A 22,078-nucleotide genomic window follows, 5' to 3' on the forward strand; every position below is an offset into this window, starting at 1 on the left:
AGGCTGTATGCCCAACACCATCCCTACCTGCAAGAGTTTTCAATGTGCTACAAGTGTACGTACACTTGTGTGACTGCTCCTAGCTACCACCGTACCATACAGTAAATTCTGTGAGGGTAGGGCCTATGTCTGACTTACTCATCCTTAACTCCTATCATAAGGCCTGGCATATGGTAGGTGGTCATTAAATAAATGTTTTACATTAAAGAATGAGTGAACGAATGAATGAATGGATGAATGAAGAGGTTAAACAAATCACAGAAAAAAACCAGGAAGGCATTAATACCATGTCAAATGAAAGGTTTCTGGGCCTTCAAAGGTCAGGAACTGGGCTGCTTGTAGAAGTCAGCAGAGGCTCCCTGGAGGAGATAACCTAAAACTAGTTGCTCTCCAATTGGAAAAGGTTGGTAGAACAGCTCAGGCAGTAGCAGAGTCGCTCACAGCTGTGAGAGAGGAAGCCACAAGTGAAAAGAAGCCACAAATGCAAAGTTGCTCCTCATTTCCTGGCAAGCTCTTTGGTCAGTCTGAGCTGCATTCCTTTGAGCTGAGCACGTGTGGAATTTCCAGCCTAGGTACCAGAATGGAACTTGGAACAAATAGCTCAGCAAAATAGAACCCAGGGACAATGGGGCTGGGCCCAGATGCCCTTTGCCAGCTAGAGGACCCAGAGAGAAATTTCCATGTTTAGACAGCATTAGAATCCTTAGAAGATGTGCTGAAATACTTGGGAATGGTCTGAGTCCTTGCCACTATTCAACTTTCTATCTAGCAAGGACAAGTAAAGGTCTGTTTAGCTTTATAGATGTTGAAACTCCAAACATTAGAAGGCAGAGGGGAAGATACTCTCATCAAAAGAGAGCTAGGGGGTGCTTCCATAGCAGAGTGATGAGTAGGGGATGGTGATAGCAAGATTCTGGGCTCTGTGTAACTGTTCTGGAGGAGGGTGGTAGCTGGGGAGATTTAAGAACAACTGGTGAGAATATATGCTGTCCATTTCAGCGCAGGGGATCCAAAAAGGAAGAGACCAGCTTCATGGAGAAAAGAATAACTATAGACAATGACACGGCCACAAAGACACTGTTTTCTCTGCTGGATTGACCTGAATTTCTTACACCTGATCAAGCTCTGGGACTGTGCCATCAATCACATTGAAAAAAATGTAACGGGGAATTTAGCTATATCTGCCCTCAACTACTGTCCCACCTCTGCACTTTCCCAAGTCAACAATTCCTTCAAGGCACTGATATAATGATGGGGACCTAAGAAAAGGAGGACTGAATTTTAGTTATTCACATCTATATCTTCTAAGATTATAAGGGAGCTGAAGGCCGGAATGACAAATTACTCAACCTAGAACAAGGTAGACTGCCTTAACTATATAGCTAAGTAGGTGCTTCATAGGTAAGAAAGAACAGACAAGAGGGAGGGAGGTGGAAAGAAAGAAAAAGAGAGGGAAAGGGAGGAAGGGAGGGAGAGACAGAAATAAAGAAATTTGGTCAGAGGTGTTAAGGGAGGTGGAGGTGGGGGGTAGTACTGAACTTGTCCTACATCACAGAAGAGAAGTGGTATCACAGAAGAAAGTCACCTAGGGGCCCATCCCAGGTAGTTGCTGTTGGGGGGCAGTTTATGTTTGGGGAATAATATGTATACTTGTTGTTGGCTAAGGCTAGGTCCTTGATTTAGTTCTTTAACATATTCTGGACTTAATTCTTTAAAATAGGGGAGAGGGTAGCGACCTTTAATGGAGAACCTGTAAAAGACAAAGAAATAGCTCCATTTGCTGTCTGTGCTCTATCTATCCTATGAGGCTTCTAACATATGTCTGAGTCATTTCCTCAGTGGTTGTGACAGCTCTCTCCTCTGTCCTTAGGAGGAAGTGGAAAGTTTAATACCTTACAGCAGACCACCTTTTACATATACAAGGATTCATTTCATTCTCAAGGCTCAGAGGGTACTTAAGTGGTAACGCCAGGTTTGCATAGGCATATTTGTCGCCATTCCTGTAATATGCCATTCCCCTCCTTTTATCAGGGATAAAAGCTAAGGATAAATTGCAGTCATCATCCAGACTCCAGCCAGCGCAGGGGACACTGTTTACATGTATTAAAAAAAATCATGCATCTCCCATCTAATTAAGCACTGTACTAGGTAGCCAACAGGTACACTTTCCCAACATACAAAACCTACCGATTCCCAGATCAGGTGCTTGAGGGTCAGATTTATTTAGCTTGAACTTAATAGACATATCTCGTAGACGGTGATGTTTAGGCAAAAGTCAGCCCCCTTCTATCTACCCATTCGTTTATTAAAGATATTTAAAGGAGACCTAAACTTCAAGCCCGCTTTCATAATAATCCCGTAAAAATGAAAATAATTCAGACCAGAGAGGGTGGAGTACAGAAGCCAGTAAGGGAGCGGTACCATCTTTAACATAGCTGGGTGAACACAGTGCCTTTCCGTTTCGATAAAGTTCAAACGGCAAGGCCACGATCCGCTGTAGGGGAGCAGGCACACGTGTATCTCACGCATGCGCCTACACCGCACCCAACCACCCCTTCTACCTCCTTTGCCCAGTCACCAGCCAGTTCTCTAAATGCCCACCCTCAAAGTTAAACTTGGCCTCCCGATTGGCGAAATCATCATAACGTCACTTATTTAGCATACGTTCTCTTCCCGCCCCCATGCCACGGCCCCGCCCCGTTTGTGACAGAGATTGTCGCCTAAGCGCTTCGTTTTGGCACTTGATTGGCTCCTTTTCCAACTCCGCCTCCGTCTCCTCCCACCGCCCTCCCCGCCGCGCTCCCACAGCGGTGGGCAGATCTTAGTACGCAGGCGCGGACGCTGCCTCTCTATTCTGGTGGCCCGCCCTCCCTCCTCCCCTTCCCTCCCCTCCCCACCCCTTCTCCCCTCCTCTCCGGGCCTGCGCGCGCGCGCGTCTTCCTCCTGCACGCGCCGCCGCTAGTCCACTCACGCCGGAGCTTCTGACCCGCGCGTTCCTTTCCCCCTCCGTCTGCGGAGCGGGCGGGATCCTGCACCGTGGTCGCGGCAGCAGCGGCAGCCTCGGCGGACTCGGGTGCCTGCAGGGGCGCGCGAGCCACCAGGAGGACCGTACCACCGCCGGACAGCACGCGGGGGGGAGCCGCCCGTCCGGCCTCTCACGCCTCGGCAACCCCGCGGGGCCGAGGCGTCGCCGCGCCCGGGAGCTTGAGCGCAGAGCCGGCGTCCACCCGGAGGTCGGAGCCCCGCGAGCCGCGCCCGCCGCCGGCCCCACCCATCCGGGTCGAGGAGGCCAAGGCCATGGCCGAGACAGAGGAGCGGAGCCTGGACAACTTCTTCGCCAAGAGAGACAAGAAGAAGAAAAAGGAGCGAAGCAACCGGGCAGCGAGCGCCGCGGGCGCTGCGGGTGCCGCCAGCGGGAGCGGCGGAGCCGCGGGCGCGGCGGGCAGTGGGGCGGGCGCGGGAGCCCGGCCGGCCGACGGCGGGACCGCGGGAGCCGCGGGCCTTGGTGCCGCCACCAAGGCCGTGACGAAGGTGAGGGGCCGGGATTCGGGGCCGGAGCTGCGCGCTTGCGCCCATGTGCCTTCCTCCGCCTGCCTGGCGGAGCGTCCGGGGGCCGGCCAGAGGGCGGACGGGCGCGGAGGCCGGCCACGTGACGTGGGCTTCTCCTGTCGAGCCCGCTAGCCTCCCGGTGGGACCCCTTCCACTCCGCTCCCGACCCGCCCTACTGCACCCAGCGTCGCTTGGCTTGAGCCAGGACCAAGGGAGCAGCACCCTCAAGGGGAAATTGGTCTGTGTCCGAAGTGCCCGGTATATAGCAGCATTTATCGAGTGACGTTTACTGTGAGCAATTTAGTGTCCTGACTTAAGCGCAGGAGTCGGAGCTGAATTTTCTAACAACCGCATTTGTGGCCACTCTTAATTGGCATGACTTGATCTTTAGGACGGTGGGAAAAAAGTCACATGGCGACATTAAGGTAGACATTTAGTTGTGGGCTTACTATTGAGTTTTTCATTTGACTTTTCCTGGTTGATTTTAAATTAACAGCTCTTGTGAAGGAACCGGGTGGAAGTAACAGTGTTGAAAGGGCACATTTGTCCTCCAGCCTAGTCGACCTCGGGATCAAGCAAGGGCTTTGGCCAGAAAATGAGTCAGTACTTTAGGTTCCAGTCACTTGATCCACTTTTCATAGTCTGATATTTGCCTTAGTGGTATTTTTACGAATATCTTTAATCAGATGGTATGTGTTTTACAGGATGAAGATGAGTGGAAAGAATTTGAGCAAAAAGAGGTTGATTACAGCGGCCTCAGAGTTCAGGCAATGCAAATAAGGTATGGTCTGGTTACAAAAATGTTTAGATAGCCCTAAGGATAGGTGTTGTATGTCTGGTTTTTCTTTAGCTCCAAAATAGCATCATAGTAGCCTTGCATTTTACATATGCTTATTAGGGCTCTAATAACTGTCTATTCCTTCTCTCTGTGATGGCCGTCATTCTGTATGCTGATCAAATTAGCTGCCAGCTCCTAAAATCCTGGGAGAGCTTGCCTACTTCCAGTCCTGGCTAGTCTTTTTTATTAAGGTCTAGAGAGCAGTACTTTTTAAAAATTGCATTGGTTGGCTTTTAGAGAATTTGAAGTTAACATATTTTATCAAATCCAACTTACAGCAATCAATTTTAGATTCATGTAAATAAATGTCGTATTTTGAGGGGCTGGTAAAGTAGAAAAAACAAGTGAATATAGGCTTCTCTTTAAGATTTAAAACCCTTTAAATCAGTTTGAAGTTGGCAGTTTGTATATGCCAGTGACCACGTGGCACAGTGGAGGAAATACTTTTTCTTAACAAAATACTGTCTTTTGGCCTCTCTAGATGGTAATATTAATGGTCTTAATTCATTAAAAAACCGGGGCCAATTTTGACACCTATTGAATACCTACCACAGCTAGGTATTAATGTCCCACCTTCTTTCACACCTTTTCATGAGCTTAACCACAATGAAACCTGATTGATAATGCGAAGCTTTGAGGGAATGCGGCTTCTTCACTCTTGAGATTCCTGTGTAATAGTGTTAAGCAGAAGTAAATTAGACTGGAGTTTTACTTCTTAACCATTTGGGTTTATGGAACTGCCTGTGTGTGGGTCCTCTGTTGTGTTACGGAGGAAGGCTCTTGGTCCTCCTTTCCTGACTGCAGATTCTTAAAGACTTAAAAGACGGGAAGAATAGTGTTTGGTCCTGTTGAATTTGCTCAGCAAGAGTAGCACTTTCCGAGGGAAAAATGTTTCAAGTTCACTTAATGTTAGAAATTGATTGTTTTATTATGGATGATTTTAAACTGCACCTGTTTTTCTGGCATTGAATATATATCTCACATCCATATTCAAGGCTATTTAATCTTTATTTTTGGCTACCCCTGAGATGTTGAAACATTCCTTAAATTACTCTTATCCTTCACCTTTGCCAGGGGCATAAGTAAATCTCAGCTAGGATGAGCGTTTAAGTTCTGCTTGACCTGAGGTAGACCAGCTTTTGTATTGTGGATTTTTTTCATTATTCTTAGCATGTAGTCACTGCCCCTAAGTGGCTGTCCAGAGGTCTTCCCCTAACCTACCAACATTGAAAAACATACCTTCTTCAAGAAGCTACTTTAGTGGATCCTCAGTCATTGTGGAGTCTGGCCTGTGTTTTTGTCATTCATTCAGTCAAGGGGAGTCTACTAACAGTTTCCAGGAAAGGCTTGAGACAAGCCATCTGGAGTTTTATAACAAGGACTAAAATTTTCACTTTATATACTTACTATCCTTATAAAATCTGTACTAAATGTTCTCAACAGTGAAACGATGCAGGAAGGTGTCCCCAAGAAAAAACACATCATTCATGGGAGTGGTTACTCACATAGATGGGATGGAGTTGCTAATGTGGCAAAATGATGAACTTTAGGAAAAAGATAAACCTAAGTTTGCATTTTAGCCCTGCTGCTTGTGTGTGACAAGTCACTTTGCTTTTGATTGTTGGTTCTTATCTGCAAAACTGAGATGACTGCTGAGTGTTGTGAGGATTTTGAATAGGATGTTTGTAAAATACCCACTTAATTAATACTAATGTAGATAAGTGGGTAAATTAGACTGTCTTACTCTTGGGAATTTCTCTGCTATTTAACCTCCAGGCCCCTGATTTATAATACTAAGATTTGAGGAGAAGGAGTAGTGAAGTCACATAAGGTGATCATGACTAATGTCAGACTGTGGTGAGTCAGTTCACTCTGGACATAAAAGGAGAAAATGACATGTACGGGTTGGCATTAGTATAACAGTACAAACAGAAATTTCCCTTAGTGTTTAATGTTGCTGGAGATCTTGAACACGTGTCTTCTTTAGCTTGGTCTTACCTTTTGTGTAGAACCTGTAAAAAGGAAGAGAAATTAGATTTTTTTCCCTTTTCTCTGACATTGGGAGGTGTGGGGTTCTTTATTCCTTCAGTCTTTTTTTCTGTAAATGAGAGAGGCAGCCTTGCTCTCTCAATATGGGACAAGGAAAATGAAACTTTGGAATTTGACTTAAAATACCTTGAAAGGCCCAGCCTTTTTTTCTTCCAACTTACTGCTTTGGAAAATTACAAACTTCAAAAAAGTTGCAAAAATAGTAAAATAAGTACCCATATACTCTTTGCTTACTTAAATCTACCAATCATTTTTGCTACATTTACCTAACCTTTAGTTAGTTATGGATATTAATACACTTTTAAAGTTCTTGGCACTAGTGTTTATAGTATGTTAACAAGCTGTACCTTTATCGAAGATAAGTGTTCATTTGAAAGGGGGGAAATTTCAGTAGCAGCAAACATACTATGTCAGTATCCTATCTCATGTACCAGCTAGCACAGGGTTTTAAGTACCAAGAGTATTACTGTAAGGGCATGTGTCAAATTTGTGTCTAAATTAATAGATTTTATTCAAGATCCTGTCATTACTTATAAATTCTTGAGAGGGAAACCATTGAGATTATTACTTCTGCATCCAAACTGGGTCTAGCATAGAAAGTATTTGTGTGACTGCTACACATTGTCCTGGGTCTTGGTGTCATAAACTCATGCTCTACTACTGTACACCAGTAAGTCATTCCAGTGATGTGCAGCGTGTTAGGCGGCCCAGGAGGGAGAGACCTTGTCTGCCATGAAGGGGTAGAGAAAGTCCTTGGATGAGGTGCAGTGACACTTAAGCCACCAGGCAGCACTCATCGGGCCATTTCTGTCTCCCCATTTTACTCTTGTAACAGTTGCTGGATAATAGTGTCGAACCAGTGGAGATGCCCAGCGTTCCACCAGAAACACAGTTGAGGCTGATTTTGTTTTAGCTGCTTCCCCTTTAGGATACATAAATTCTCATGTAATGTCCTTTAAGATAAGAAGGTAGGAACGTTCTGTTCTTTATAAATATACTGCTGTAGGATGTGTAATCCTGAACAACCTTATTAAAGACAGTGAATTCCTCAAATCTCAAAATAGAGAGAATTTCTGTGTCATATCGTAGAGCTGTAAAGAGGATAAAATGAAATAAGAGGCAAGCTGAAGGAATACCGCTGTGGAGTCCCAGGACTTGGCTCTGCTACTTTGTAGCCCTGGAAGAGTATTTAAATGTCTGAGTATCAGTGTTCTTGCATGTACAATGGGTTTTCTCCCTGCTTTAGTGTTGTTTCAAAGTTTAACTTTGTAAAATTGGAGCGCTGCCTGGCCTCGCAGATATTCAGTACATACTCCTATTCTAGCACCATCATTCCTCCGACCCCACCGATAGTGCCTGTCAGGCCCGCGTATTTAAGACAGTATACTGTGAATTGTGATACTGAATTTACCATGGCATCATGGTGTTTAAAATCGCCAAAATAGCTGATGAGAAGCTATATGTTACATGTGGGTCAGACACAGGTTTTTAGCCTAATTGTGCTTGAGAGATGGTTCTTGTTTTGACTTTGGTATTTGGAGATTTGACATTTTCTGGAATGTGCAAATATGAACAAGTAATAGGATATTTAAATCATTTCTGCCCTGCCATTAATGCTGTGGCATTTTGGCAAGATGTTTGGAATCTCTGGGCCATACATAGTTCCCCCTGTTGGATGAAGGGTCTTAACTAGACAATTTCTAGTGTTTAGTTTAGCTAGTATTTCAGAATCTTAAGAAGCCTCAATACTAAGTTGACTTATTGTGCCAATTATAAATACACAGTCCATCAAATTAATAGATCCCTCTTATTTTTTAGTAACAGTTTATCATCTAGAAGTAATTTTAGATTTGTGATTACTTATTTCTTCACTTTGAGGGTAAGGAGGTGATAAATACTCGACATAAAACAATCTTCTTTTACTTGGGACTCTAAATAGTCTATTAGACCAAACTAGAGTTTTCTTTAAAATTTTTTGTTAATTATGCCTGACTAGTGTGGCTCAGTGGATACGAAAGGTCGCTGGTTTGATTCCTGGTCAGGGCACATGCCTGGATTGCAGGCCAGTCCCCGGTTGGGAGCAAGTGAGGCAACCAGTCATTCTTTGCACATCGATATTTCTCTCCCTCACTTTCTTTCTCCTTTTCCCTCCCTCTAAAAATAAATAAAATCTTTAACTTTTTTTTGTGAATTAGAAAAGCAGTATGCTTTTTAAAAAGAGCATTTTTAAAAATTTGAAACATTTGAAAAGAGTAACAGTGTATGTATAAGAATTATCCAAATTCATTCTGCTTTGGGACAATTAGTGTTAAAATTTTTTGGTTTTCAGTTGTTTATTACAGGCTAATCATTCTGGAGTTCAGATAATTAATCACCAAATATTAATTGGAGGGAAAAGCTATTTTTAGAGTCTAATGTACATATATTTGAGCAATTGTAATTCAATACATTGCTGTTTCAAAATGTAAATGTCCTACTGAAAGCTATCACAGCTTGGGTATATGAAAATATAAAAGTGCTGTGAAGGCACTTAAATCATTGTGAGGGTCTTAACCTCCCTGTCTGGCATGTATTGAGTTTGCTGGGACATTACTGTTTAGTTCGTTGTAACATTTATGTTACAGGTGAGTAACATTTATGAACCAAGCAGATTACATTATGGTGTAGTTACCATTGGCATGGCTTCAGAAGTGGGTAACTTTTTTAAACTTTTTTGGAGATAGTTCTGATGTTTGGATACCACCATTAGATTGCTGTATAAATTATGAGGTTCATATCCCTTACATGGTCGTTCATTCTATTCAATAATCTTTATAAAACAGGGCATACTGTTTGGTGTCTATTTTAAAAGAACATGTTTTCCTGTTTGTTTTTCCCCAATGAAACCTATTATTTTTTCCTATCATAAAGGTGGTATATGTGCTGCTTGTGTGCAAATTCACATGAATATTTAAAAGCATGCAATAGTGAACACTTTCTCTGTGCCAGATACTGTTCTCAGTGCTTTATGTCTATTAACTTACTCATTCTTCATAATGGGGCTGGTATCCCCATTTTACACAGGAGGAAACTGAGGCATACAGAAGTTAAACCATACCCAGAGTCTCCTGGCTAGTAAGTGGCAGCACCTGGATGATTTGAACCAGGCAGTCTGGCTTTAGAATTTGCTCATAACTGCCTCTTGCATGAGAAAAATAAAGTCATGCATTTTGGCACCAGCTACTTTTCTTAAAAAAAGTTTTTTTAATCCTTAGCCAAAGACATTTTTTCATTGCTTTTAGAGAGGGGGAGAGGGAGAGAGACACACACATCAGCTGGGTGCCTTCTCATATGCACCCCAACCAGGGATGGAACCTGTGACCTTTCAGTCCGTAGGAGAATGCTCCAACCATCTGAGCCATACTGGCCAGGGCCCAGCTATTTCTCTTAACATTTTAAAAATCATCCTAGGTGTCTTTCTATTTTAGGTGTATAAAATTTGTTTTAGTAAGTTGTTGGTTTATGACTGGCCAAACATTTTATTTAAATGACTGCACAGGATTCTTTGTTAACGTAAAAGAAAATTGAGGAGTGACTTGGCCATAGTCTCCATCATTTCTTCCTCCCAAACAATAGTCTTAAGTAAAATCGTGCTGTAGATGCAGACTGAGGATAGGTTTGTTCCCTTTTCCCCTTCCTCATTGCCTCCCTAAGCCTCTGAATTCTAGAATCATTCTGGTTGGTGGACAGTTCATATGATGACACTATTATCATTGAAATTTTTTAATAAATGTCTTTAAAGGAGACCAGTAGCTGTCCAAGAAATTTGTTCTATAGCCAGGGCTTGTCTTGTTTTAAAAGAAATGGAAGGAAAGCACCCTTAGATGGTCTTTTGCAGAGGTCAAGAGAGGCCATGATGTTCAGAGGTCATGTAGTCAGGGTGGAGGGCATCTGTACATTGTTAGGGCCATGATTGGGTCAGATAGCAAAAGGAGAATGTGTCTGAAAAAATGGAAGGCCAAAAGTCAGAGCTTTAGACAACAGCCAGGGGTTTTTTTTTTTGTTGTTTTTTTAGGGGTAGTCAGAATGGTGGAGACTAATAAACTGAATACCTAGGGAGAACCACCAGTGTCATGGGAAATAATTCGGGGAGAAGGTTGGTAGCCTGTGCCTGCCAGATGCATCGTCAGCGAGGACAGAGTTGGGAGAAGGAAGTTTGGTTTGGCAGTTATCTCCCTGCTCTGGAGCCAGCAGTATAGAGAGACAAGATATGTGCTTGATAATTTAGAACATTCAGGTTTACATAAAATCATAATAAGCAATCCAGCAAAAGGAGAAATAATCAAAGGAAACTTGGGGAAATTACAGGTTTCTGCCTCAAGCCAGTTCAAGAATAAAGAAATTTTAAAATGGCATTAAAAAAACACTGCAGGCAGTCTTAGGATGCTGTGTGCCACTGAAGATGGCTTTTGCATTTATAATCACTAGGGAGCCAATGACTGTTCTTATATTCTCTTCCTTCCTTTTTTAAATTGGTGACACATATGTGGTGTTAGGGACCAGGTCTGTATATTTCCTGTCAGACAGAGACTGGCTCTAGCTAAATCCTTAGCACTGATGTATAAACACTTAAGCACTGACTTGTTTTCCTTTGTTGAAATGTGAATTCTAATTTTGATAGTATTTTGTAACATACTAACAGATTAGCAAATGAAATTATACAGCGTTCAAAAAAAAAACCATTCTCTTTTGGCCAGGTGGCTCAGTTGGAGTGTTGTCCCCATGCATATGTTTCCGTCTCACATCAATGTTCCTCTCCCTCCCCACCCCGCCTTCTTCCCCTCCCTTCCCCACACACCCCTCTCTAAAATCAGTGAGCATATCCTTGAGAGAGGATTTAAATACATATATATTTAAATATATATATATATATTTAAACCCACACATTCCAGCACTAAAAATATGCTTACCATAAATGCCTGGTTGTATACTTTGGTCAGAAAAATCTAGTAATTATACTTTGAATCCTTCAAGTCACCCTTTTGTCTGTATACGAGGGTAGAGGAACAGTCGCTCCTCCTCAGTTGCTTGAGCCAGTAGCTGGGGTTCTGCTCTTCTTCAGGGCTGCTGTACCCAGTCATGCAGTTTGTCAGAGCCTAGCGTATCCGTATGTTAGATATTTCTAAATGTTCTTGAGTACATGAAGTTTGCAAAAGGGTAGTGCAGAGTATGATCACACTAAGTGGTTTTCTATACCTTTTTTCAGCAATGAAATCATTTTTTCACATTAAGTCAAGTAGAAGTCTTATAAAGTCCCCTGTTTCTCCTTCTTTCTTTTAAACAAGTGAGCATTTGGGCTTTGTAGAGCTTAAGTGACTTCTTCCACGGTCACCCAAAACCAGCATTGATAGAACTAAAGATTTGCACTGACAGTTTTTCTAGTTGTTCTGTAATTGAGTTCTCTTGCTTGCTTTTCCAATAGTGAAAAGGAAGAAGATGATAGTGAAAAAAGAGAAGATCCAGGTGATAATTGGGAAGAAGGAGGAGGTGGCGGTGGTGGTGTAGAAAAATCTTCAGGTCCCTGGAATAAAACAGCTCCGGTACAAGCACCTCCTGCTCCAGTAATTGGTAATTTTAATATTGCATTTTCATGAAGATGTCTACTTACATATAATTTTATATACAGTCAGCTTTCAACTAAAGACATGCGTTTGGTGGGGTGAGTAGGGCTCCATTCCACTCCTGGCAGGGAGATAGATATAGATATATATATATCTGTTTAAAGACTTTCACATCCAAAGGAATTTGTAAGTTAAGATACATGCTTTTCTGTAGGCTGGTTAAATTTCTGTGTAAACTAAGTTGCCAAATTTAAATATTTAAGTATTTGTTTCAGTTTTGGACAGATGACTAAGGAATATTGGCTACCTGTTTCACCTGTTTGTCCTTTTATCCATTCCCCCCTCCCCCCTTCTCCATTTTACTATCTTGAAGCATGAATTCTTGTGGGTTGATTTTATCACTCCTGAGGGGATAAAAAATGGTTCTTGAGGGGTGATGAAATCGTAGATGTTGCAATGGTTTTGTGGCCCATCAGAGGGCCGCAGTCTGTAAGCGGATGAGCAGTGTGTATCTGTGGTGGTAACATTGGGGGGGAGGGTGGCAGTCGTGATTAGGAACAAAATGTTTCGAAGGGCTCCTTAGATGGTGATAATGGAAAAAAAGTTTGAAAAACATTGCTTTAATGCAGTGATTTTTCAACCTTTTTCATCTCATGGCACACATGAAGTAATTCTGTGGCACACCAAAAAATACGTTTTTGCTGATCTGACCCAAAAAGGGTATAATTTTGATTCGTTCACACTGGATAGCTATTGTTGTGTGGGTCGTCATTTTTTTATTTGACATCTAAGGGAAAAGAGGTCAGTGCCCCTGACTCAATAGTCAGGTATTGCACGTTTTACAAATTCTTGGGGCACACTGGTTGAATATTGCTGGTGTAATGTATATTCATTATTTTATCCAGAATAATATAAAGAAAAACAAATTATGCCAAATCTTGCTATTCAGAGATCACAGATAACTACTCTGTCAATATTTTGTATCCTTTCTGGCCTTTTGCTATGGATGTGTTTTTCCATCTGACTTTTTTTTTTTTTTTAACTACACCTGTCTGTGATCTCTAATGCTCTCTGCATTGCTAAATCCGTTGCCCAAGTCTCAGTCCTCATCTGATTTGCCCCATGAGCAGCGTTTGCCACAGTTGTTCACTCTTTTGAAATGACTCTTCTGTTGGATTCCAGGACACTGAATTCTCCTGCCACCTTGTTGGCTGGTTCTCAGGTCTCCCTTGGCACTGTGTACATGCCAGCAACCTGTAAATTGACATCATTAGCTCAGAGCTCTCCAGAACTCCAGACTCGTTTATCTTAACTGCCTACCCCGCACCTAAAGCCCAGCGTTTCCAAAACTGAACTCATGTACATGCTGCACCCAACAGCCATTCTCATGTCTGCGCTATTCTTTCAGTCACCTAGGCCACAAACTGGAGTCATTTTTGAGCCTCTCTTTGCTCCAGATGTAATTTTATCTGTTCATAAATTCTTTTTGGCTTACTTACAAAATAAATTCAGATTTTATGACTCGTTCTCAGTAATTCCATGACCACCACCCTGTTTTTGAACTGTTGTTTTGTTACATGGATTACTGAGATAGTTTGTTACCTGGGCAGTCTGCGTCTTCACATACACTTTCCCAATGCAGCCAGCAGCAAGAGTGAACTTTTCAGATATGGTGGAGTGTGTCCTATGCTGTTTGTAAACCTACAGTGGCGTCCCCTCTAATCAGTGGAAACTAAAGTTCTCAGGGACTTACAAGGCCTTAGGCACCTTCCCTGTGGCCCTCCTTTTTCCTAACTTTGTCTTTCTCTTAATCTGAACTTGCTCGCTTTGCTCTGTAGGCTCTTTGTACTGGTATTTGTGACCTGGAATTTTCTTTTCTTTATATTGGGAGTTGGTGAACTTCTTCCGTAAAGGACCTGGCAGAAAATAATTTAGGCTTTGAAGGCCCTACAGACTATTTCAGTATTCAGCTTTGCTGTTGTAGCACAGAAGCAGCCTTAGACACTGTGTGCACCCAGTGAGTGTAGTTGTGTTCCAGTAAAACATTACTTACAAAATCAGTTATTGGACCAGATTTGGCTGATTGGCCAGCTCTGATTCGCTTGCCTCTTCCGTTCAGTCCTTCGCTCAGTTTTCACCTCATGCCTGACAACCCTTCAGGACCACCTTATTTAACATCACAGCCCCTTCCAGAACCACCCTGCTTGTTGTGTGCTTTCTTTACAAACCTTTCTCTTTAATTTTTGCATGGCACCTGTCTTTACTTACTTTGTTTCCTGCCTCTAAGTAGCGCTGTCCAATAGTACTGTTTGCAGTGGTGGAAGAGCACTGTGCAGCGAAACACTGATGTGTGAGAGAAACAGCAATCGGTGGCCTCCCATGAGCCCCCCAACTGGGGACCAGGCCTGCAACCCAGGCGTATGCCCTGACTGGGACTCAAACCCGGGACCTTTCAGCTCATAGGCCAGTGCTCAGTCTACTGAGCCACACCAGCCGGGGCTTATCAGTCATCTTTAGAATAAAAAATAAACAACACAGACATTTTATTAAATAAGTGTTTTTAATACATGGCATCATATGTCATGCACTACCAAGGCAAATAAGTGTCCACATTTCCTGGTACGTAAGCTGAGTATGAAACTAGTCATATTCTGAAAGGCAGCCCCTTGATGAGGCCTCTGAGGTTCAGCAGTTTCCTCTCCCACTTCCAGGGAGTTGACTTACAGAACTCATTTACAGAGATAATTAAAGTTGTACATGGAAGAGAAGTTGGAAGACTGCCCTGGGAGTTCTATTTTCACCTTCAAACATTTCTAGATCACTACTTTTACTTTTGTTGTCCAGAAGCCTTATGTGAGGTATTGGCTTTATTTCTGTAATTGTCAAATGATCTGGATTACAAGACTAGTTCATTAAAATGCCATATATTTGAATGTTTTCTCTAAACTGTGATGCAATGTAAGTTACAGAAACCCCAGAACCGGCAATGACTAGTGGTGTGTATAGGCCTCCTGGAGCCAGATTAACTACAACAAGGAAAGCACCCCAAGGACCACCAGAAATATACAGTGACACACAGTTCCCATCCCTGCAGTCCACCGCCAAGCACGTTGAAAGCCGGAAGTGAGTATTCTGAATAGCAGGTTGGGTTTTGGAGCCTGTCCCTCGGTGGGGAGTGGGGTGTAGGGGAAACAAAACCCATGGGGAGGGGCTGCTCTTGACTGGTAAAGCCCAGGCTATATCTGCTGGGCAGAGAATTTGGGTGGGACTTAGGTGCCCTGGAGGGGCAGAGGGGAAAGGGCACTAAAGACAAACTTTATCTGCAGAAGTTTCTCTTACCCCTGGTTTATGTTGTTTTGTAGCTTTGACAAAGCTGCCATGTCATTCTCACAAGCTAGAATTTTTTGAGTACATTATTCCTGGTTTATGTTCCTTATAATATGGAAACTAGAAATGAAAGAGCAATGTTTTGTCGTATTCCCAGTAAATGTGAATAGGTGGAAGACGTTGGCATTTATAAATCTAATATTAAAATCTTATTTCAGCAGGTACTTAAAATGAATGCTACCTGGAGTTAAATGACCACATATGGCACATCCACATCTTGTTTAGGGCCATGAATTTATTAAAATAAAATGGGAAGAATTGTAAATGATAGATGGAAAAATCGGCTTTTGTTTTTTTTGGCGGGGCGGAGGGTGACTTTTAAAGTAAAATTCCAGCCTTTTTGCCTCTTTGAGACCACAACTGGCTTGATTTTAAACCTCCACCTGGACTTGCTCCTCCTCTGCCCCGTCCTATGAAATAAGGGTTAGCGATTTACCACACTCATCCTTCTTTATCTGATCCGCTCCCGTAAAGTAGGAGCAAGGAGAAGTCATTGAATAATGAGTAAACTTTAACTGAGTGAGAAAATTGTTGCTCTCACTTACGCATAAAGGGAGATGCATTGTCTATTTGCTAACAGTGAAAGTGAATCTTAGAAGGAATCACCACGTTATTAGAGAGCTTTTTAACTTTCCAGTTGTCTTCAGGCTGGTCCCAAAGTAGGTTTGCAGTTGAAAGTGAATACTACAGTAGATTTGCTACTACAGAACTTGGAACCATAGAGATTCAATTACAGTATTCTATGTTTTCTATTCAATTGAAGCCTTAAAAATGGTTTGATAAGGATTTTAAATACCAGTATACCCCTCCTGTCTCTCCCTCAAGATTTCTTTAAGGGTGGCTTTTTAAAAAAAAAAAAACAACTCAAGAATATTTTAAAAACAACCTCAAGAAATATTTACTGATTACATTTATTTTCCCTTAGGGATAAAGAAATGGAGAAGAGCTTTGAAGTAGTAAGACACAAAACTAGAGGTAGGGATGAGGTTTCCAAAAACCAGGCCCTTAAACTCCAGCTAGACAACCAGTATGCTGTGCTTGAAAATCAGAAAAGCAGCCACACACAACACAGTTAAGGAATGGTCTTTGCTAACCCTTCTAAGGTAACTAGACCGCAGCTAACCACCACGAACAGCCACTCGCCACCTGACCTCTGCTGGATCTACGGCGGCCGATGCAGACCCCTCGATAAACGTGACCGGCCCTGTTGCGCTGTGGAAGTTTCATGTGTCCCAGCTGCTCTTTATGTGTACTGAACATAGGGGGGGTTTCATTATTATAAATGTGTGAACTAGATTCAGCAGTGTTCTTTCATAATAATTACTCTGCAAATACAAAGAAAAAAAACAACCCACAAAAACTGCAGCCAGTGGTCATTTCAAAATCTTTTTATGTTCAGATACTGAGCCTTTGTAAGGTTGACTACCTCAGATTTGCTGCATATGTGGACTTCACGTGGATCACAACTTCTGGACAAGAAGGTTACAGCTCTTAAGTGTTGATGTGAAACTTGAAACCAGCTCTACTGGATTCCTATCAGAAATCCTGCAGAAAGTCAGCCATCTGGGTTCTGATCTGCTGTAAAAGATGAAGATTTAAGTGACCTTAATTACCCTGTCCTGTACCCCACCCTTAAGGAATGCTCTCTGTAGTGGGCTGTGGCTGTAGTAGACTTCCTGGAACGCGCCGCTCTCAAAAGAACTGATGTGTTCAGATATCTGTAGGGCTGTGATTTATAATTTAAACTTTGAGTTGTATTCTGAGGTAACCACAAATTCAACCAAACTTGGGTCCACCAAGTGGGAAAGGGGGTATGGGAGGGGATAATCTTGTTTCTTCTAGAAATTTTTATTTGGATAGTGCTTTTTTCTATGTTCTACATTAAGGCCTTTTTTTTGCTTTGACTTGGAAGAAGTCCTTTGACAGAGCATATTGCTTGATTAAGTAAGTGACCTGAATATGCATTAGAATTGTGAAATGTCTCATGAAATTGCCAATCCCTAGAGTGGAACCAAATAGCCTTTGATGTAAAGGGCAGTGGATGCAGGGGGCTCTACTTCAGGTGCTGCTAAAGCCTCCTCGAATCAGGTCTAAATCGTAAAGTTAACTGTGGTTTCTGCTCAGGCCAAGGGATTCAGTGACCTGTTCTATAAGTTCAGAGCAACATGAGCAGAACCTCAACCTAAAACCCACTTAGCTTTTATGGATCTCACGTGATCCTTGACAATTACAGATATACTTGTGCCCAAATGTTTAAGTTATTGGACATTCTATAGATGCAGTGATTGTCCCAGGGTGACTCTGTTAATCAACCTTTTGGTGTGTCTCCATGCTGTTGATTTGGAAAGGGGTGAAAGACAGGTGATGTAGCACTTCTGTTTTTAATAATTATAGCTTATCCAGTAATTTTTAGTCCTTAGAAGGGACTTCAGGGAGATACCCAGGATGACTGAAAAGTTTCTTTACATCTAATGAGATAGTCTGGTAATTTCCTAGTTTTGTATCTTTTGTTCAATAGAAATATTTCAAAGTGGTATGTGACCACTTGATGCAGAGTCTGGGTTTCTCTATAATAAATCCCTTAGCCAAATAAATGGCAGGAGTTGCAGACTTGCTACTGGCAAGAGTGAAGCAAACGGGTGAGTAAAACTATCCTGATGTGGGAGCATATTTCCGTGGGAGTTAGTCTTGATAAAAGTGTCAGTGCAGGAATCGGATTCCTTGGGGGATTTCAGGATCCCCTGACAGGAGCTGCCAGCCATTTCTGGGCGATAGTGTTGGTGGTACCTGAGGTGGCGCCAGGGTGCCTGCCTTCTGATGTGCTTGGGTGAGCTGCTGAGCAGGCCAAGGAGAGGTGGGCTGATGAAGCGAGAAACAGGATTCTTGGTTAAACTGAAGACTTCATTTGGGAACCAAAAATCTTAACGAATCACTTGGACCTTGAGCCACATATTTTCCCTGAAAATATGCATTTTTTTCCAGCAAAATTCTGTTGAGGATTGTGTTATTTGAGGAATGAACTGAGATGGATATGTGGAACTTATTTAATGGCATACTGTACTAGAAATCTGAAGACTTTCAGGAGATTTAAAACCAACTCGTTACAACTTTTTAAAAGATTGTGAAATTACCAAAATGCACATGAATCAAGTTTTAATATACTGTATGATGGGTGGATAGGTTGTCCATTGTACCATTTCTTTCTTTGACGTCTCAGGCATGGTTTGGCAGTGCAAGAACTCTGTAACATTAACATTCAATAAAAAGTAAGTATATGGGTTTAGGAGTCTGATAGTTTTTATTCTTAACCCTTAACCTATTTTCTTTCTCTGAAAGTGGTAAAGTGATGTTGTGCCTCCTTAGCTGTAGTAGGATGATAATATTTTCATCTCAGGAGTGAACTTTGAGACATGTTCACAGAGTACTCTTTTAAAAACAGAGACCTGGAAGGAATGTGGCTGCAAAGCTGTGATGGATTTCTTTCCAAAGATAAAGCATTGAAATGTGCTTCTGTCTTCATTACTATATTCGATTGTGTTATCTTAAGCCCAGGCAAGGGAATTTACAGTCTTTACTATGTAGACTAAACATTTGAAGCATTGTCCTTTGAGAAGTTTATAAATTTCTCAAATGAGCAACCATTTTAAACTTCAGGATTTAGTCTAGATTATCGTCCCTAAATTTCTGAACTAGAGAAAGTATATTTCAAGTCTTTTTTGGTAATGGAGTTTAAATTCACTATCTGATCATTCTTGTACTTGATATTTTTTTTCTTGACAGCCCTGTTTAAAATAGAATACACCAAAAAATCACATGCCTCGTCACCCTTCCCTCCTTTAAGGTCATCCATAGTTTTAAAATCAATTTTTGTTTTTCTGAGATAAAAGTCACCCTTCAAAAGTATACAGTTTTTAAGTGTTTTTTAGTTTATTCTCAGAGTTGTGCAGTTACCACCACTCTTACTTCTGGAACATTTTCATCGCCCCAAATAGAAGTTCCACATCTATTAGCAGTCCTTTTCCACTTGCTGCTCAAATCCCCAGCCCTAGGCAACAACTGTTTGGCTCTGTAGATTAGTCTGGACATTTCATATAGATAGGGCGATATGTATAATGTGTGGCTTTATTTGACTGGCTTCGTTTGCTTGCCATGTTTTTGAGGTTCCTCTATGTTGTAGCATGAGTCCATACTGCATTTTTGTTGACAATTGTGTAGATATGCCACATTTCATTTATCATGTGATGAAGATTTGGGCTTTTTCCACTTTGTCCTTGTCGCAAATAATATTGTACAGAACTTCATGTACAAGTTTTTGTGTCAACATATTTTCAGTTCTCTTGGGCTTATATACCTAGGTGTGAAATGGCTGGGTCACATGGTAACTGAGCAACTGCCGCGCTCTCCCAAAGTGGTTGCACCCCATTACATTCTCACCAGCAATGTGAGGGTCATAGTTTCTCCCCACCCTCTGATTTTTCAAGTCTAGATGTCCTAGGTGTGAAGTGATGTCTCATGGTTTTGATTTGCATTTCTGTAATGGCTAGTGAGGTTGAACATCTTTTTGTGTGCTTATAGGCCATTTGTATGTTTTGGGGGACAAGTCTCTTCAAATCCTTTGCTAATTTTTAATCGAATTTTTATCTTTATCATTGAACTGTAAGCATTCTTCATATGTTCTGGATACTAATCCCTCATCAGATACATGAGTTGCAAATATTTTCTCCCATCTTCAATTTCTGAATAGTGTCTTAAAGCACAAGAGTTTTTAATTTTGATAAAGCCCAATTTATCTTTTTTTCTTTTTTAGATACGTGTGTTTTGGGTATATTTAAGAAATAATTACCTCACCCAAGGTCTATGTGTGTTCGAAGTTTTGTAGTTTTACCTCTTTCATTTAGATCTAGTCCATATTGAGTTAATTTTTCAGTACAGTGTGAGGTAGGGTAAAAGAATTTCATTCTTTTACCTGCAGATATCCAGTTGTTCTGCACTATTTGTTGAAAAGTCTCCTCCATTAATTGGCACACTAAACATTTCACCTATTTGTTATCCCTCTACTAGAATGTGAAGGTTGGAGTAGAAATGTGTAGGAAGAGTTGTCGGGAGAGTTGGGAGTCTGGGAAGGAAAGGAATTGGGGAGTGAGGTCAGGATGAACGGGGAGTAGAGGCAGGCTGGGAAGGAGAATCAAGAACATAGAGAATCATTTAAACATTCTAATAAGTGTCCTAAAACTGCAAGTTTGTAATGATTTTAATTTGTCACCCAGCTACTGTAACTAGACAAAAACAATGCCTGCAGAATGCTGGCAAGCTATGGATTGCTTCTTTGAGCTTGATACAAAAAGTGGATATTAAAGGATAAATTGGTATTTTAAAAACATTTGAATAAGTATTTTATTACCTATAAATGAGGATTAGGTTTACATCAAGGACTTAGGTCATATAAATCATTCAAGATAGTGAACGCTTTTTGGGATCGGAGCCCTGCGAGGACAAGAACTCTAAATAACAACTGGATGCACTAACACAGACGCTGGTAGGACTTAAGTTACCAACTCTTTCACCTGTGAATACCCTGCCCTGCCTGAACTTCTCAGTGGTCCCGTCAGAGCATGCAACAAGGAACATGCCAGGATACGGTCCTTTCTAGTTATGCCAGCAAACTGGAAGTACTGGGGAAAGGGCATCCGGACTCTTGTTACTGGACTTCTGCAGACAGCTTTGTCGGGTGAGAGGCTAGGTTACAACTATGTAGGGAGGCAGTCACTTTCTTATTAAAAATGGTGGCAGATTTAACAGAGGGAATGACATTAGAAAATAGTGCGATGTTCTAATTTTTGCAATGACATTTTTGGAAACCTGTTTTTTTTTTAAGGTTTTATATTAGAGGGGAAGGGAGGGAGGGAGAGCAGAGAAAGATCAATATGTGGTTGCCTCTCATGGACCCCATAGCGGGGACCTGGCCTGCAGCCCAGGCACGTGCCCTGAATGGGAATCAAACTGGCAACCCTTTGATTCACAATCCAGCGCTCAGTCCGCTGAACCACACCAGTCAGGGCTGGAAACCTGATCTGAGGAGTTTTGGGTTTTTTGTTTTTGTTTTAGACCTGAGCAGTTTTTGACCCCGAGTTGTGAAGTTTTCTATCTTCAACCAGTGTATTTTACCTTATCTTCTTACAGTATCTGGCAATAATTTTCTACATGATCCCTTAACCCCTGGGTGATTTTACCCGCCCCTCCCCCCAAAACCCTTTAATTTTTAAGCTGTATTTGTAAAGGGAGGAAGGTGTACAAATAAACTTGTTCTGAATGTTAATATAAGGAAATTAACAACATTACCCCAGGACAAACTTTATCTTCCTGTTTACATCCAAAGTTGAGGCAGTGTGCCATTCCTCAAAAAAGATTGCAGCTGAAGTTTTTCTCCTGTATGAGCCATTTTCTTCATGAGAAGTGGGCAACTGCAGGTTATCTCCATATTTGTCGAAGGGCTGCATTTTGGGATAACCTGGAGACCTTTTAAAAAATACTGAGGCCCGGCTCCCACCCCTAGACATTCTAATTTAATTGGTATGGGATGTGACCTGCATGTGGGGCCTTTAATTCCCCAGTTCATTCTAATGTGCAGGAAAGTTTGGGAACCACTAGGTTATGT

The 22,078-nt window shown here is 41.8% G+C and overlaps 1 protein-coding gene across 7 annotated transcripts; it reads left to right on the forward strand.

Annotated features, from left to right (window-relative positions):
• Positions 1-2,913: 2,913 nt before the first annotated feature.
• CDV3 (CDV3 homolog) lies at positions 2,914-18,706 on the forward strand. 7 transcript variants are annotated; one of them, XM_054595657.1, is made up of 5 exons: positions 2,914-3,531; positions 4,254-4,330; positions 11,898-12,043; positions 15,006-15,159; positions 16,349-18,706. In XM_054595657.1, the coding sequence occupies exons 1-5, from the start codon at positions 3,298-3,300 to the stop codon at positions 16,497-16,499; spliced, it is 762 nt and encodes a 253-aa protein (XP_054451632.1). In that variant the 5' UTR covers positions 2,914-3,297; the 3' UTR covers positions 16,500-18,706. The 7 variants fall into 7 exon arrangements, with proteins under 7 accessions (XP_054451632.1, XP_054451631.1, XP_054451636.1 ...); XM_054595656.1 differs by having other exon boundaries at positions 2,916-3,531; positions 15,000-15,159; XM_054595661.1 differs by having other exon boundaries at positions 2,916-3,531; positions 15,000-15,159; positions 16,527-18,706.
• The last annotated feature ends 3,372 nt before the right edge of the window (positions 18,707-22,078 follow it).

This window comes from Pteronotus mesoamericanus, unplaced genomic scaffold (genome assembly GCF_021234165.1).
Source record: "Pteronotus mesoamericanus isolate MK-2021 breed Mesoamerican mustached bat unplaced genomic scaffold, CSHL_Meso_final scaffold_54, whole genome shotgun sequence".
In the NCBI taxonomy this organism is placed as follows: Eukaryota; Metazoa; Chordata; class Mammalia; order Chiroptera; family Mormoopidae; genus Pteronotus; species Pteronotus mesoamericanus.